At 40.2% G+C, this 15,547-nt stretch overlaps 1 protein-coding gene across 6 annotated transcripts in view; it reads left to right on the forward strand.

The window, feature by feature from the left end:
* Nucleotides 1-220: 220 nt before the first annotated feature.
* Nucleotides 221-15,547, forward strand: part of MICU3 (mitochondrial calcium uptake family member 3) — a 49,637-nt gene continuing 34,310 nt past the window's right edge. Inside the window, exons 1-2 of one of the 6 annotated variants that reach the window (XM_080589563.1) lie at nucleotides 221-1,125; nucleotides 11,187-11,340. In XM_080589563.1, coding sequence (XP_080445689.1) covers nucleotides 520-1,125; nucleotides 11,187-11,340 — 760 coding nt within the window. In that variant the 5' untranslated portion in view covers nucleotides 221-519. The remainder of the gene's footprint in view (nucleotides 1,126-11,186; nucleotides 11,341-15,547) is intronic. The other 5 variants (XM_080589560.1, XM_080589564.1, XM_080589559.1 and 2 more) reach the window with 5 other exon arrangements.

Here is a 15,547-nt window from a genome sequence, read left to right on the forward strand (position 1 = left end):
TTGTCCTGCTCTCCTCTGGTGCAGTCTTACCTTGAGTACTGTGTGGTTTTGGGCACCACAATGTAAGGACATTCAACTATTAGAGAGTGTCCAAAGGAGGGCTACAAAGATGGTGAAGGGTCTAGAGGACAAGACGTATGATGAGTGGCTGAGGTTCCTCGGTTTGTTCAGCCCAGAGCAGAGCAGGCTGAGGGGAGGCCTCTTGGCGGCCTGCAGCTCCCTCACGAGGGGAGCGGAGGGGCAGGCGCTGAGCTCTGCTCTCTGGGGACAGCGACAGGACCCGAGGGAACGGCATGGAGCTGGGACAGGGGAGGGTCAGGCTGGGGGTTAGGGAAAGGTTCTGCACCCAGAGGGTGGTCGGGCACTGGGACAGGCTCCCCAAAGCAGTGGTCACAGTACTGAGCCTGTGAGAGTTCAAGAAGCATTTGGACACCGCTGTCAGACTCATGGTCTGATTTTGGGTCCTTGTGGGTCCCTTCCAGCTGGGGATATTCTGTGATTCCATGACTCTACACCACAATGCTCACGAATAAGCTCAGTCCCCACTCAGGGCGGTTTCTACACACCACCCTGCCGCTTCGCCCTGAGCAGCCCGGCTCTGGGCTCCCGCCCGCTCACAGCCCACCACGGGCACAAAACCCTGCGGCTGACCAGGCCGCCCCTCGGGCACCCCTCGCTACGACCACAGCGGTCGGACTGCCAGGAGCAGTCAGTACCGTGGGGGAGACGGCGGGGCGTAGTCGTGCCGCTTCCCCACCCCTTCCCCGCTTCTCGCGAGCTTTCCCCTTCTCCCCCTCGGGGGCTCCGTGCGCCCGTCAGCGGGGCGGAGCCGCGGCCATGGCCGCCCTGCGCACCCTCCTGCGGTGGCGCCGTCGCTTGTGCCCCGCGCCCGGCGCCCAGCCCGGCCGGCGGCTGTGGGCCGGCGGCGGGGCCGGGACGAGGCGGGGGCGGCGGGAGCTGGGCTGGGCGGCGGCTGCGGCGGCGGCTGGAGCGGCTGTCGCCGGCTACGCGGGGCACCGGCTGTCCGAGCGGCGGCGGGAGCCCCCCCGGGAGCCGGCAGCCGCCGAGGCGGGCGGAGCCCGGGCGCTGCTCCCCATCCCGGTGGCGGCCGCCGCCAAGGAGACGGTAGGTTGGGAGCCGGGCCGCTGCCCGCCGCGGCAGGAGCCCGTCCCGGAGCGAAGGGGATGGAGAAGAGGGGGATGTATAGGGAGGGGGGCTGCCCTGCCCTGCCCTGCCTCCCCCGGGGGTGTCCCACTCCTGAGCACAGCCAGCGCCCGGAGGCTCCTGCTGCGAACGACCTGCGTCTTCGGAGCTCTTAAACACCTTCTTTTTTTCCTTTTATAAAATATTGTTCTGTAAGGTGAACCGCTGCCGGTAGCACGAAACCTGCAAGGTTTGCGCAGAACTTTGGTGCTTGCCGCCGATAAGAAACGCGGCGGTGGGACTGATGCGGCAGGTGCGGTGGCTGGCCGGCCACGGGTGGCTAGGAAGAGTTGGCATCCCCTTGGAAACTGAAGTTTCCCCCCACAGGGAGAAAATCCTGCGCGTTGCTGTGCTTAGCATGTGGTGGTGATGTCTGTCTGTTTTTTCATTAAAAAATTACGGGTTTGTTAAAATGTCAAGAGCCGTGGTTAGGTGGTTTGGCAGGCTGATGGCTTCTAAGGCTGAAAATCAGTGGTGCAATTGGCCCGCTTCCTTTACATCGAGTTTAACTTATAATATGTGTGGGCACGGGCTCTGCATTTTTGCAGTGGAGGCCTTAGGCTCAGTTATGAACGCTGGTAGCACTTTTGCCTTCGTTATTAGCCAAAAGGCAGTCTCTGTAGGCAACATCGTGTACGAAGGGAAAGGGAGCCACGTACTATTGATTCCTCATCTACTCATTATCTTGAGTATGGTACCAGGGCACAGATAACCTAAGAAACTCTTTCAGCCTTTCATGCCATTTTGATTGGACAGAACTTTACATCATTTGACTTACCCAGTCTTAATTCTGGGACTTCTTCTGAAGGAAACATGGCTGCTGCAACCTTGAAAAGTCAATAAATTTAGTGTGACTTGGAATGATGAATTTTTACATGCATAACTTCCAAAGTGTTGAGGTTGCAGAGTGTAGAGCTTAGATGTCAGAACTAAGGTTAGATTTGAACCAATATAAAATAACATGTAAAATAAAATGTGTCTACTTTCTATACACAGAATATTTTTGAATGCTGTAGAGTCGAACACCAGGGAGGGAAAAAAAAAAGAAAGAAAAAATAAACATGCTTATTTTTGTGCACCTGTGAGAAAAGAGGTTGTAATTATTTTGGGTTTCAATTGGGTTAACGATAAAATCTGAAGGAGTAGGTTGAAATGTGTCCACTCAGCTTGTGCAGCCAGACTAAATGCACAGACTGATATATTGACTTTGTGTTCCATCTTTTATTTTGAATGAGAGTTCTCACTGATTTCAAGTTGCAGATGTTAGTGGTCAGCGTTCGGGGGACAAAACATCCTTTCAATTCTGCCCCGCCTACCCATCCTCCCAAAATGAGGATCAAATAGGTGTGAAAGTTTTGGTTTGAATGAATGTATTATTGTGCTTTTTCTGTCATTGGCTGTTGCCCTGCAGAAGGGTTCGTGTGGCAACAGAGGAATGCCATCGTTTGATACTGGGTCTAGCTGTTCAGCTACCAAGAGTAGTTTGACCGTGAGCTTGGTCAGTGATCTGTGCACCACTTATGATTGCCTTCGAGTTGTGCCTGCTCTTTCATTACAGGCTTCTAAAATACCTCCGTGAATAAAATACCATGAATGTTATTCATCGTATTGTGCAATGGTAGTGTGTTGTTGATAATCTTCCTTCCAGCAGGATGCCCTTCCCAGATGCTTTTTACTTGGATTTTGGAAGATTTTTTTGGAAGATGCTTTACTTGGATTTTACTTGGTTTGAAGTAAGAGGCAGCTGGTGTCTCTGCTCTTGCTTCCTGGTGCTATAGTGAACTACAGTAGCTGCTAGAAGGAATTGCACTGCATGATTTTTGTCTTATCTCTGGGGCTTCATGTAGCAGATGGAAATGAGTATTCCATCCAAAAAAATGAGTATTTTTGGAGGAAGGTTTTCATAGGCTCACAACTTACTTATTAGAACAACCCCTCAAAAGAGAACAGTCCTGACATCGAAGTGCTTACCCCTTGCAAAACCTGAAATCCTGTCCTCAAAACATGGAACTGATGGAGATTCTTAACAAATTTAAACATTCTAGTGTGTGCAACACAAAATCCATCTCTTCCCATGTATTGGTTCCATTCAAAAAAATTGATTCTGAAATATTAATTGGCAATGGAAAAAATAGTTTTTAACGGTTAGTGCACTGTCAACTTGTAAGTGAAGACAGTATCACAATGTATTCAAATATTAAAGTACTTAAATATTAAAAATGGTCAAGAGAATTCAAGATAGATATGGATGAGGCAGTCGTAGCTAGTCCTTAATTCCCACATTTTCTTTACTTCTTGAGGTGGCTTTTTGTGGAAGTGTAATAGGCAGAACAGCCTTGTTTCATCTAGGCAGCTCCAGTAGGTGGCAGAATAGGTTTCTGGTCCCCGTAGATACTGAAAAAGATGTCTCTGTGGTTTTTTTTAAACCTACTTTATTGTGACTTTCCAAGAACGACTTGCAGGCCAACTGTTTCCAGGTAACATTCACATGGCCTGTGAGAGTTGTGCTTGGCCCAGGTAGTATCACTGCAGGTTGTTTTTCTTCAGGTTCTACCACTGAGTGCAAACAATGCTTGGGAGTAGTAGAGGAATATTTAGGAATATGATAGTATCATGCCCACATTGGTAATTAGTTGCTTTGTCCTACTCCTGGTGTCTAGTATTTACTGGTATGGAACCAATCTTAAGAGAGTTTTGGGATTGCAGGCCTAACACTGAAGATTATGTGGATATTGATGGGGGTACTTCCCCATTCCTGGCCAGTTCAGAAATGAGGTGCATCATTTGAGGGTAACTGGAAAAAAAAAAGTCTCCTAGAGAAAGAGAGTGTCAGAATGGGCTGCAGATCTTTCTGTTCTATGGAATGCTTACAGAATGAAACCTGGTGAGACACAGATTTGTGAATTTATGTACAGCCACATAAGAAGTTGCTCTTTGCTAGAAGTCAGATAAATTCTGATACATGTCACCAACGTGGGGCGAATTATGTGGCAAACAGTTTTGCTGTTGAATTTGTTAGCAAAGTCTGCAAAGCCTTCCACTTAATTTCCGGGTCACTTCCACGTAATGTTTCAGAATCAAGTAAAATTCTGCACCCAGACTTGCTGGTATCATGCCTGACGGTTTTGGTAAGGACTGGGAGTAGCTCCTTTGTGGGTCTAGGAGATGCTTGTGCAGAATACAAAACTCCTTGAAACAACAGTTATTTTGATATAGATTCTCTGTACTGAAAAACTGAGAATGGTATTGACCCCAAAAGAGCCCTTATCCTGGAGATTTCAAACAACGTTCTGTTCATGAAGTATTTACCTTGTCAGGACAGCTGTGTATCGTGCTTTTTCAGCACAGTATAGCAGTGCTAGAAGAAAATAATGCAGTATCAGAAGATCTGATTTCCAGTTCCTTGCTTCCATATTCCTTACTTCCAGTGTCATTTCTGCAGCTTATTAAATTTTTCTTGGAAATGCCGATGATGACATATTTAGCACTCCAAAGAGATCTCTTCTGTAATCGTATTGTCATTGTGTAGAGGTAGTGAACTCCAGGTCCTTATGTTCAGACGTTTTTATGAATAGCTGCTGAGAATCACTTCCTTCAGAGGTGACTTAGGAATTAAAAGGGAAGTTGAGGAGACACAGACACAGAATATTTACTTATCATGTTTCTTGAAGGCACGTTCCTTTCCAGGAGAAGGAAGCTGCATGCTTTGGATGTTTCTAGAGGGTTTTTTCCTTCTACCTCAGCAGTACCATGAAACTCTCTCTTTCTCCTTGTGAAAATACTCAAAAGGTCAAGTTTATTTGTAGCAGCACATTTCTGAGAGGATTACATCATATATTTCCAACTCCGTGAAATGAAGAGTTTAACTCCAAAAAGTAAGGCAAATGCCCCTAGAGAGTAGGCTCTTCTGCCTGCTCAAAGAGGATGCTGCTTGAAGAGATGCATAAAGGATCATTTTCACAAGGATCACTTGTAGTTAACTGTTTTCCATATGCCTTGTGCATTTCATGTAGCAGGTCAATTGCCAAATGTAGGAAAGTGGTTTGTGTGTTGGCTGATAACATCTGATGCTCTTCACTGTGTAACCACCCTGCGAGGGATAGTGCTTGCCAGCCAGCTGTAGCAGAGCCTTGTTGAAGGAATAGGAACATTTTCCTCTCAGCATTACTTCTGTGTTCCTCAGGATGATAAAAAGGGATACATGCTTGGGATAGACAGATCCAGCATGTTTCAGTCTCGCACACAGCGAACCATATGGACGTGTATAGCAGGGTATACATGCAGACTGAGTCTTCTGGAAGAACTGCTAAAGTTCAAGTAATCTGCGTGTCAAACTTATGTAAGACGGACTGTTGGAGAATATGTCAGTGTAATATTTATTTTGGAGGATTTCTGGAATAGCTGTGCTTATAGATAAACATTGTTACCCCAAGAATTTCCTGTAACGGAATTGTATTTGAACAGGGCCCTTTTACAGCATTTTAAACACATTCCAGCTTCCTATGCTTGTAAATATTTTAATATAATATTGTCCTTACCTCAGAGAAAAGAGATCAACTAACAAAATTGTTGGCTGTGCTACATCTAAGTAGTTGCTAGAAATATAACTTCACTAAGCATCAAAACAATTTTGTCTGTTTTGGGATTTTCCCCACACTGGGTACTTGACGTTTAACCTTTTGGCCACCCAGCATGAAAACAAAATTGTGCTACTTTTATCTACATGGGAGCATATTAAATAAGCCTGAAGTCAAACATAAGTGAAGGAAGTAAGGAGCAGCATTGCTTTGAAAACCTTTTTATTTTAATAATTTGCACAGATTCTCATTGATGGAAGACAGATTACTTTGCAAGCAAAAATTCAAAGAAACTCACTCACTTGAAATAAATTAAAGATTAAACTACTGTAACATAACATATTTTTGACTGCAAGCAAAAGGTACTTTTAGTAGCAAATGTTGGCTTCTTTAACTAAAATAGTCTCACCTTTATGTCAGTTGGGAAAAGCAAAAGAACACTGATTTGACTTGGAACACAACAAACGCGTGTTTTTTATGATACTGTTGGAGCCATTCACTTCATATACGTGTACACACTGTGTATGTTTTTTCATGTTTTGTAAAATATTTTGCATTAGTTTAGATATTCGTAGGATCTGAAAGTCGAAGCATCGTTATGGGTTTTGATAATAGATTCTTTTGGATTACTTCTGCTTGTAGGCACCAGTTTTTCTAATTTTCAAATAAAAATCCTGTCTTTGGCATTTAAGCTTGTCTCTATGGGAAAAATAGATCTTTGGCCACAGAATAAAACTTCAGAATTACTGACTTAACGTTCTATGACTAACAACTTGGCAAAGGACGTTTCTTCTCTGTTTTATAAGAGGACGAGTAGCGATTTCATGTTTTATCTTTTGCACCTTACTTCTAATGACCCTGAGCAGTATCATTACCATTTATTGATATTTTCAAATAATTTGAGGTCATAACTACTGCAGTTTTAATTACCTTGATGTCACTGTGTGAGCTTGTGTCCTGTGTTAGGCCATCTTAAGGCAGTGTAGAGTTACTGCATGGATTTCACTATAACCATCCAGGTTAATTCACATTATACCAAATTCAGACATCATATCAGTGAGGTAAGAGAGCCAGTAAGACAAATATGGGACTAGAAATGGAGATGAAACCATGCCTTAAGGCAGTTGGAGTAATACATAGAAATCTTTGGTGAGAGCACTGGACCTTTGGGGCTGTTTGACTTGGCTGTGCTGGCAGACACAGCATGTGAGCTATGAATACAAAATGGGAGTGAGTTTGGGACAGTAATTTTGCTTGATAGACAGCCTAAATTTCCTTCAGTTAAGTTTTTGCTGTGATTTAAGGGAGATAATACAGGGGGATATCACTCTGAAAGAGATGCTGCATGGAATGCATTCAGAGCTGACTGACTTAAAAATGCTGAGCGACCTTAACAAAGATGCACTGGAGTTAGAAAGGGGAAGGGCAGAAGGATGAGAGGCACAAACTGTTTACAACTCTTAGTGCTTAGGCTTTTGTGGGAACAGGGAGAAGGTAAGACATGGTTTGTGAGAGCTGCTGAGCCTCAGTCTCCCCCCTTGGCGTCTACTTGATCAGTTGTGAGGTGGCAGGATGGGAATTATGGCCATCACCTGGATTCTTGGTGTCAGCCACTTTTTTCCAGCGAGTTCAGTGAAGTAGATTGCTATACCCGTACAGATAAACAGGAACTAACCTGCTACGCCTAAAATTAAGATAATACTGCTACCGGGAGGTTCGTGACGTTCTGCTCTAAGGGAATTACCATGTCCAGTTTTCAAAAGAACCATAACATGATGCGAGATCATTGTAGTTTGTAGGTAGGGTTGCCCAGAGGATTAGTAAACAGAAGCATTAAAAAAAATCTCCCCTCTTTTGTTTGTCAAAGAGATGTACTTTCATGAAAGTTTTTTTTTGAAGATTGTTGGTAATTACAGAGAGATTTAGTCTGGATAAGCTCATGAAACTTCAAATAGAAATTGGAACCGTACCGAATGCTATTCACTCCCTCACTAACAGTACCTTTCCTGAGGTATTCAGTATCTACTCTCTGTGTCTCGTTCCTGCGTCCATCGGATTTGATACTAGTGCTGTTACAACAAGATTGCCTAACCTGGGCGAAAGTATCAAATAAATCAATTGAGAGCAAATCACGGTGTCACAGAAAATTCTCATACTTGCCTCACTGCATTATAATCTGCTAAAGTTGGGGAGAATATATTGAGGAGACATTGTAATTACAGGTTGAGAATTCCTTAAGTGAATGCCTGTAAAGATATGGGGTTGAGGTAACATTTTAGGATGTCTTGACTTTTTAATTAGCATATTAAGTAGTTCCTAACAATTACAGATTCAATGCAAGTAAGTTTCATGAATTAATAAGCAGTAATAGAAGAAGAAAAGCTTTCAACAGGAAATCAGGAAAAAAATATTATTATTCCCATAGATGGTTTTACTTGGCAGTTTACTAATGCTTGTGCCTAGAATCTTCTGCAGCCAAACCCTGCCTAGACACTTGGACGCTTGATAGGTGAGTCCAGTGATCTGACACTGGTAAGTTAAGCCCTGTATACATTTGTTTGAGTTCATGTTAAATCAGTAGCATAAACAGCTTGTTCTGATTCTTTCAGGTGAAACCACAAAGTTCATAATAAAGTGGTATTTTTATTCCTTAGACTAAAATTATGCTTAAACCTGTAATTTCCCCACCGTGCTAACCTGAAGTAGGTACAGGTTTCTGCTGGAAGAGGTGAAACTTTCTTTTCCGTAAGCTGCAAATTCCTGCGGCCTAGGTTTTGGAACAAATACTGTGCTTTGGGGATAGATCCAGGATTTTATCTGGCTAAGAAATAACACCACAAAAACAAAAAATTTTCAGATCAGTGCTCTTATCCAGTTTGACACTTAGCAAATAGAGCATTTAAGTGCCAGACTAAGGGCGTGCAGGGTATTGAGAGGTATGGCTCCTAGTGGTGGCCAGCAGTATTTATATTGGATTACACTGACTTTTAGCCAGAGTGTAAAATACTGGCACTGATATTTAGCCAAAGGGGAAATGTGGACTGGTGAAAGTGAAGTGGAAACTAAGATTTTGGAGACCGGAGTACTGGCATGAATTAAGTCTAAGCATGTCTTAAAAATTCCATGTTTACAATATGTTGTTTTATATTAGTGTAGGGTACTTAAGGTAATGTTAAGATATGCCTGAGAATTTTGCAAATGCTTTTTTATGTGTCTTGAGGGAAATCCTAAGCAGCAGTACCTGAGATGGTATGAGTTTCTTGAGAACAAAGAAACTCAACATGCTCTCCAAATCTTAACAGTCAAGGTGAGATGATATTTCTTGAATGATATATTACCTACAGATTCTTCTGATTATGCATGATTGATTACAATTGATTACACATACTGTGCATGTAATATGGCCTTGAAGCAGTTTCTTTCCTGAAAGTTGACTTTGCAGAGGTACTGCTATATTACTCATGCTTACAACCTGTGTTTATTCGAAAGCATGCTTGTAACGGTGATAAAATAACATATGTATCAAAAAAAAAAAGATAGATTATTAAACTTCAAATACAAAGATAATCAGTTATGTCACTACAAGCTCTACCAAAACAATTGTGTTGTGTAAATCCCACATGAAGGCATAGCTTGAATGCCACTGGACTGTAGAAGGATCACTAAGACTATATTCTAACAGCAGTAACACATAAATATTTTGGCTTGAATATGGATATGTCAGAAGAGAATTCATCTTTTTTTTTTTTTTTTTTCCCCTCCAGGGAGACCTTAGAGGCTTTGCAGTACCTAAAGGGCAGCCTTCAAGAAAGCTGGGGAGGGACTCCTTGTCAGGGGGTGTAGTGATAGGGCAGGGGGTAACAGCTTTAAACTAGAAGGGATTTGGATTCAATATAAGGAAGAAATTCTTTACTCAGAGGGTGGTGAGGCACTGACACAGGTTGCCCAGAGAAGCTGTGGATTCCCCATCCCTGGAAGTACTCAAGCCCAGGTTGGATGGGGCTTTGGGCAACGTGATGTAGTGGGAGGTGTCCCTGCTCATGACAGGGGGTTGGAACTGGATGGTCTTTAAGGTCCCTTCCAAACCAATCCTGTGATTATATGAGTGTGTCATTCTAAAAAGAGTTTGTAGGTCTAGTTGTTAGAATATTTTTTATTGGTCACATTTAACTGAGTAATCATTTGAAAAAGATAAAACATGGAAGACTGATTCTCAGTCAGAAGTATAGAATATTTGTATATAGAGCAGTCTACTAAAAATTAAATGAATGTATAAGCAATTCTATTACAATTAATTTCTGTGACAGTTTTTTGCCATTGAAACTAAATTTGATTCCCTTTTCCTTCTCCCCCTGTAGACACAATAATTTCAGAGAGACTAGAGACAGTCCAGGAAGAGAACTATGTGCTCAGTAGTCTTTTTTTTCCTTCTAGAAGGCAGGTTAAAATGTCCTAGGTAAAATATCCAAGTACTAAGACTCCTATATATGAAATGGATTTAGGTATATCCTTTCTTTTCCTGTTATGAAGCAGTCTGGATTTTATCTTTTTCATCTCTGAAAACACGTTCAAGAAACATGCAGTTTCTTCAAGTTATTGATTCCACGGAGGAGTTTGCCTGGCTTTGAGGTTAAAAAAAAAAAAAAAGTTTTCAGTTAGTAGTAGTATATCTTCTGTTTTAAGCTTTGACAGTATAAAATAAAGATATAACAATTTAGAATATTTACAGCTTTGTATTACTAAGTTTAAAAATAGTGGGATGATGAACATAACAGAATTGGCCAATATCTATAAACCTCTCATGGGTTGTATGAACTCCATGCCATATAATACTTCTGTAGCTCTGGAGGAGTAATTCTGTTCTTATTCTGTTCCCTGAGTATGATAGCTTTGATTGCAGTAGATACTTGAAATAGCAATAATCATAGAAGGTTTGTGTTGTGTAAATGGTGTTATAGAGGTGTTTTGCCTATTACTATCAACAACTGCATACTACATGAAAAAGCAATTAAAAAAAAAAGTTTTCAATTTTCTTCTGGAAATGTCAGACAACTGAAATAATTTTAACAGAATCATTTAAAGTCTGACTGCTCCAGTTACACTGACTTCTTTGAGTTAAAATTGTCCTCCTTTCTCTGACTCATGAGCCTAACTTCTCCTCCCCCCCCTCAAGCTTGAGTAGTGTCAACAATTTCAGTGCACGAAGATTTATTGTTAAAATTGTAGAAGACTGAAAATGATAGCAGTGAAATCCTAATTTCAACTCTTACTGTACAAAAATATTTGGTTGGATTTGACTTTATGAATTATCACCTTTACATTTCCAGTTTCTATATAGTGAATGGCAGTGGCAATTGTAAAACAATACTTTTTGTACGTTAAAATTATTTCCTTCTGTCTTCCAAGGTTACAGAAAGCAGATCAGACCTTGAAGATTTGCACCCTTATGCGACACCTCGGGAGCAACGGTTTCGTAGGTTTGCCAGTTTAGAATTTGAAGGACAGCTGTATATGACTCCATATGACTTCATTCAGGCTGTCACAAATGATGAACCCAAATGTAAGCAGGATTTTTATATTGCTAAAATTACTTGGGAAATGATGGTGGTTTATGTTATTTTTCCTTTTAGTTTTGATTGCTACTGTTGTTTCTGATTGTGGTGAAAAGATGCTGAACTTTCCAGAATTTTATTTTTAATGGTATCCAAATGCATGCAGACGGCATCCTGATTTCTACTAGATTGTAAACATCTGTATACTTTTTTTTTTTGATTCCCTCAGAAAACGTTAGATAAACATTCTTACCTTAGACGTCACACACAGCTTAATGGGCATGAAACACAAATTCATGTTTACCTTTTGCATTGACACAGTTACAGTTCTGGTTTCTTTCCAAGCAGACCAGTATTGCTATAAAACTCTTACCTCCTTCTCTGTGTACTTTCTGTGTAAATAGGCAGGCAAGAATCCAGTATTCTAAATAATTTAGGATAGCATTGGTTTGCAATTTTTGCAATCTTAAATTGTCATCTGGTATCATTTTTGTTGGGGAGGGGGGTTGTTTTTTGTTGTTTGGTTGGTTTTGCTCTACAGAGATTCTATAACCATGTCATGGTTTTCTAAAGAACATACTTTGAGCAGGAGTTTCAGTCCTTCCGGGAATCTACTTTCTACACTTTCTAGCACTGCGTGTTAATTAAGTTGATGAAAAATAAACTAACAACTTCATTTCACTTTTTCTAAAATTTTTGCTTTAAATATCAAAGAGTGACCAAACAGTAAGTGAATTGCTGCTCCAATATGACTTCGTGGCCCTCATGTTTGCAGGGCATTGGTAGCAGCACACAACTGAGAAATGAAAGCATCTCTGCTCAGATGTGACATGTATAATACCTTACTGTAGACTTCAGGAAGAAAGATCTATACCACAAAGCTAATATAGCGAGCAGTCAAAAGCAGGTAAAACAGTCAAGGAGAGTTTAAAGGTCTCTGCAGTTTTTTCCCCATTGTTAGGTTAACTGTAGTGAAACAAAGAGGAAAGAAACCAGCCATGGCGCATCCATGATCAAAACTTCCATAGCATTTGAATAAAGATGTAATCTCGTAACAGTGAAGACAGAAGATAGAGCTTAGGTAGTGAAAACTTGCAAAACTTTGAAGCACTTAGCAGGAAGCAAATCTTCATTCCCTTTTTTGCTCTCCATTTGAAACAGAGAAAGCAGATTCCTTATCACAAAAAAATTAATATAATTACGCATGAGCACGTTGGATCTACTTTCTTTACCCGGATCTCCAGGTCATCCTTTTTTTTTTTTTTTTTTTGTCACTGTGAAAGTGGGTTTCAGCAGCTTTTCCATTGGCAGTGCATCCCATAGCATAGTCATGTATATCTATGGAGTATTTGTGTCATTTACTGGCCATCAGTTAAATAATCCACTTTGTTTTAAATTCATTTTACGATGTTTTGACTAGTCTGTCTACACTACATATGTGGTACACCTGTAAGACTTTTCCATGTTAATTAAATTTAGGTTTCTTCCTCCTTCACTGCAAGTATTCAGATGTTTAAAAAATAAAAGTGTTAAGCTTACAAGGATATTCTGTTCATCTCATGTCAAAAGAGAAGAGATCAGGAACTCAAACAATGCAGAACCCTTCTGAGTTGAGTGTAAAAAACCTTGCTTGTATCAAAATCCTTCCCATGTATCCAGTTGATACTCAGTTGATCTCAGAGACTGAAGGCAAAACTAACCTGCATGCCTTTAAGTTTTATACACTAGTTTTATAGATTACATGACTAAGATAATTATTTGAAGGGATGGTGTAGGAGGCTGCAACTAAGTAGAAGTGGATGACTTCATTATGGTGGAAGTCATCTATGATATTTAGGCAGAACTGGGCTGACTTCTTGGACGGAAGGCTGACAAATAGGAAGTAATAAATGAAGTAAATGACGTGTACTTATTACCATTTCCAGCTTCTGATCTTTGAATGTTTAGTTGTTATCTTTATACTGCTTTGTCAGTTTGCACATCTTAATTATCTGTCTTCTTATGCTCTCCTAAAGGAAGTAAGTTTAAATAAAGTATTTTTCTGAATAAAATAATACCTGCTAGAAATATTTTGTAATTTTGGATCATTTTAGTTTTGTTTGAAACTATAAATAGCAGGGTCCGTGCAGGCCAACATACCACAGTGTCTATATTTTGCATAAAAGAACATATGCTTAATTTTTTTTTATGGATGAAGACTATAAAGGCCTTGAATATTGTCAGAAAGCAAAACCACCCTTTGAAGAGTAATAATAGTAGCTCTTTGTGTCTGCTTTATAGAAAAGCTAATGATACTAGACCTGAATGAGATTTTTGATGGAGTGAATGCGTCTATTGTGATTGATTTACTTTGGAAATCTTGTAAACCCTACAAAAGTCAAGAGGGTGTTCACTTCCTTTTTTTGATTAAACACTAACTAATATGGTAAGAGTATATTTTTCTTTTATAAAATATAACTTTTGACTCCAGGCAGCTGGAGTCAAATATGAAATAAATGGTATAATTAACTTTCTCCTGCTGCCTTTAAGGTGAAGGCTTTCATTTGGGAAAATATATCTTAATAGTTATGCTTGATACGTTTTTACCATCTGAATATGTGTTTATATGTTCAGAAAGTCAATTAAAAGAAGAGGAAATACTTTGTTTTGCTAAAAAGCTCTTAAAAACTTCAGCTTAATACTGAGCTGTAAGAAGTATGTATATAGACAGAAAACTTCACTTGCTTGTCTAGAAGGATAAATCTATATCTAACATGAGAAATTATCTGACTGGAAAGCTAGATATAATTATTCCCCATTTTTTGTGGTAGGCATAAACATACAGCAATTTATGTGGTAAAGGAGGTTGTTTTAGCATTTTGAGACAAAGCTTTAATTGACATTAAATAATTAAACTGAAAAGTATATGAAAAAGTTGGCTCACATAACGATGTTGCGTGATGTAACCCCACCATATTTGCAGTGGGATTTGCAGACACTCTTAGTGCTATTGCTGAGGCGTAGAACTAAAATATCAGTCAGTGTCATAGCACGAACCAGTGAGAGACCACAGTGAGTAGCTTTTGTGTCCTGGTTGTTACTTAATGAAGCATGGACACCACCATGAGAAGGGGTTTTCTAGTACCAGAGGGTGTTTTGCTCTATAAAAATTAGCCTTTACTAACCAAGAAGATAAGTATTTGACCACATAATCAATTTCTTGTACCCTTGCAAATTCTGATATTTGCAGTGCTTTATCTTAATACTGAATGTGTGCAAAGGTTTGTCTTGAGAGGGTGGTGATGAACATCAAGTTCTGAATTCTTAGGTGGTTGTAGACAACTGTTGTCAAATGCCAGTATCATCTGCTCCTGAATTCTTTCATTTTAAGGCTTCAGGAAGAAAGCATCTGTTCAGTCTTATTCATTATGAGTTTTCAGGTTTAATGAGCAATTTCAGTTCTGAACTCTTCAGCTTTTGTTAAAATTGCTTACAAAAAATTAGCTCAACAGAGGCTCTAAAAGGGGGCATGAATCTAATCACAGAATCATCTAGGTTGGAAGAGACCTCCAAGATCACCTAGTCCAACCTCTGACCTAACACTAACAAGTCCTCCACTAAACCGTATCACTAAGCTGTACATCTAAATGTCTTTTAAAGACCTCCAGGGATGCTGACTCAACCACCTCCCTGGGCAGTCCATTCCAATGCCTAACAACCCTTTCAGTAAAGAAGTTCTTCCTAAGTAAAGAAGTTCTTAGGAATGGCTGAAAGGAGTCCTAGCTTCTGATGTTGTTTCAAGGATTTTCTATGTATTTGCTTTCAAATATATGGCTAGTGAACTGAAGCAGGGGCCAGAATCTAGGTTTCCTTTACAGTCGAAATTGTAATACTGCTGCTGCTAAATGATGGTTCAGACTATTCATTGATACTGTAAGTTAACACAAATGCTCACTATTTCCAGTTTAATACTTTAATGATGTGTTTAGGAGATAGAATATATTTTCTCATGCTAAAGTGGAGTTTGATTAAAAATTGTAAGTCTGAATTGAAAGTTAGGAGTCTAGGTATGTGTTTATCTTATTATTAGAAAAAATAGTTTAAGAGAATTTTTTTGAACCAGGCTGAGGACTTATCTCATTAATAAAGTAGGGAAAATACTTTTTGTTTGGCTAGAAAATAGGGATTGTGGATGTAGTATAATTTTAATGACACCATATTGACATAACTAAATTT

The sequence above is a fragment of the Anser brachyrhynchus genome (assembly GCF_964034855.1).
Source record: "Anser brachyrhynchus genome assembly, chromosome: 4".
NCBI classification, from domain to species: Eukaryota; Metazoa; Chordata; class Aves; order Anseriformes; family Anatidae; genus Anser; species Anser brachyrhynchus.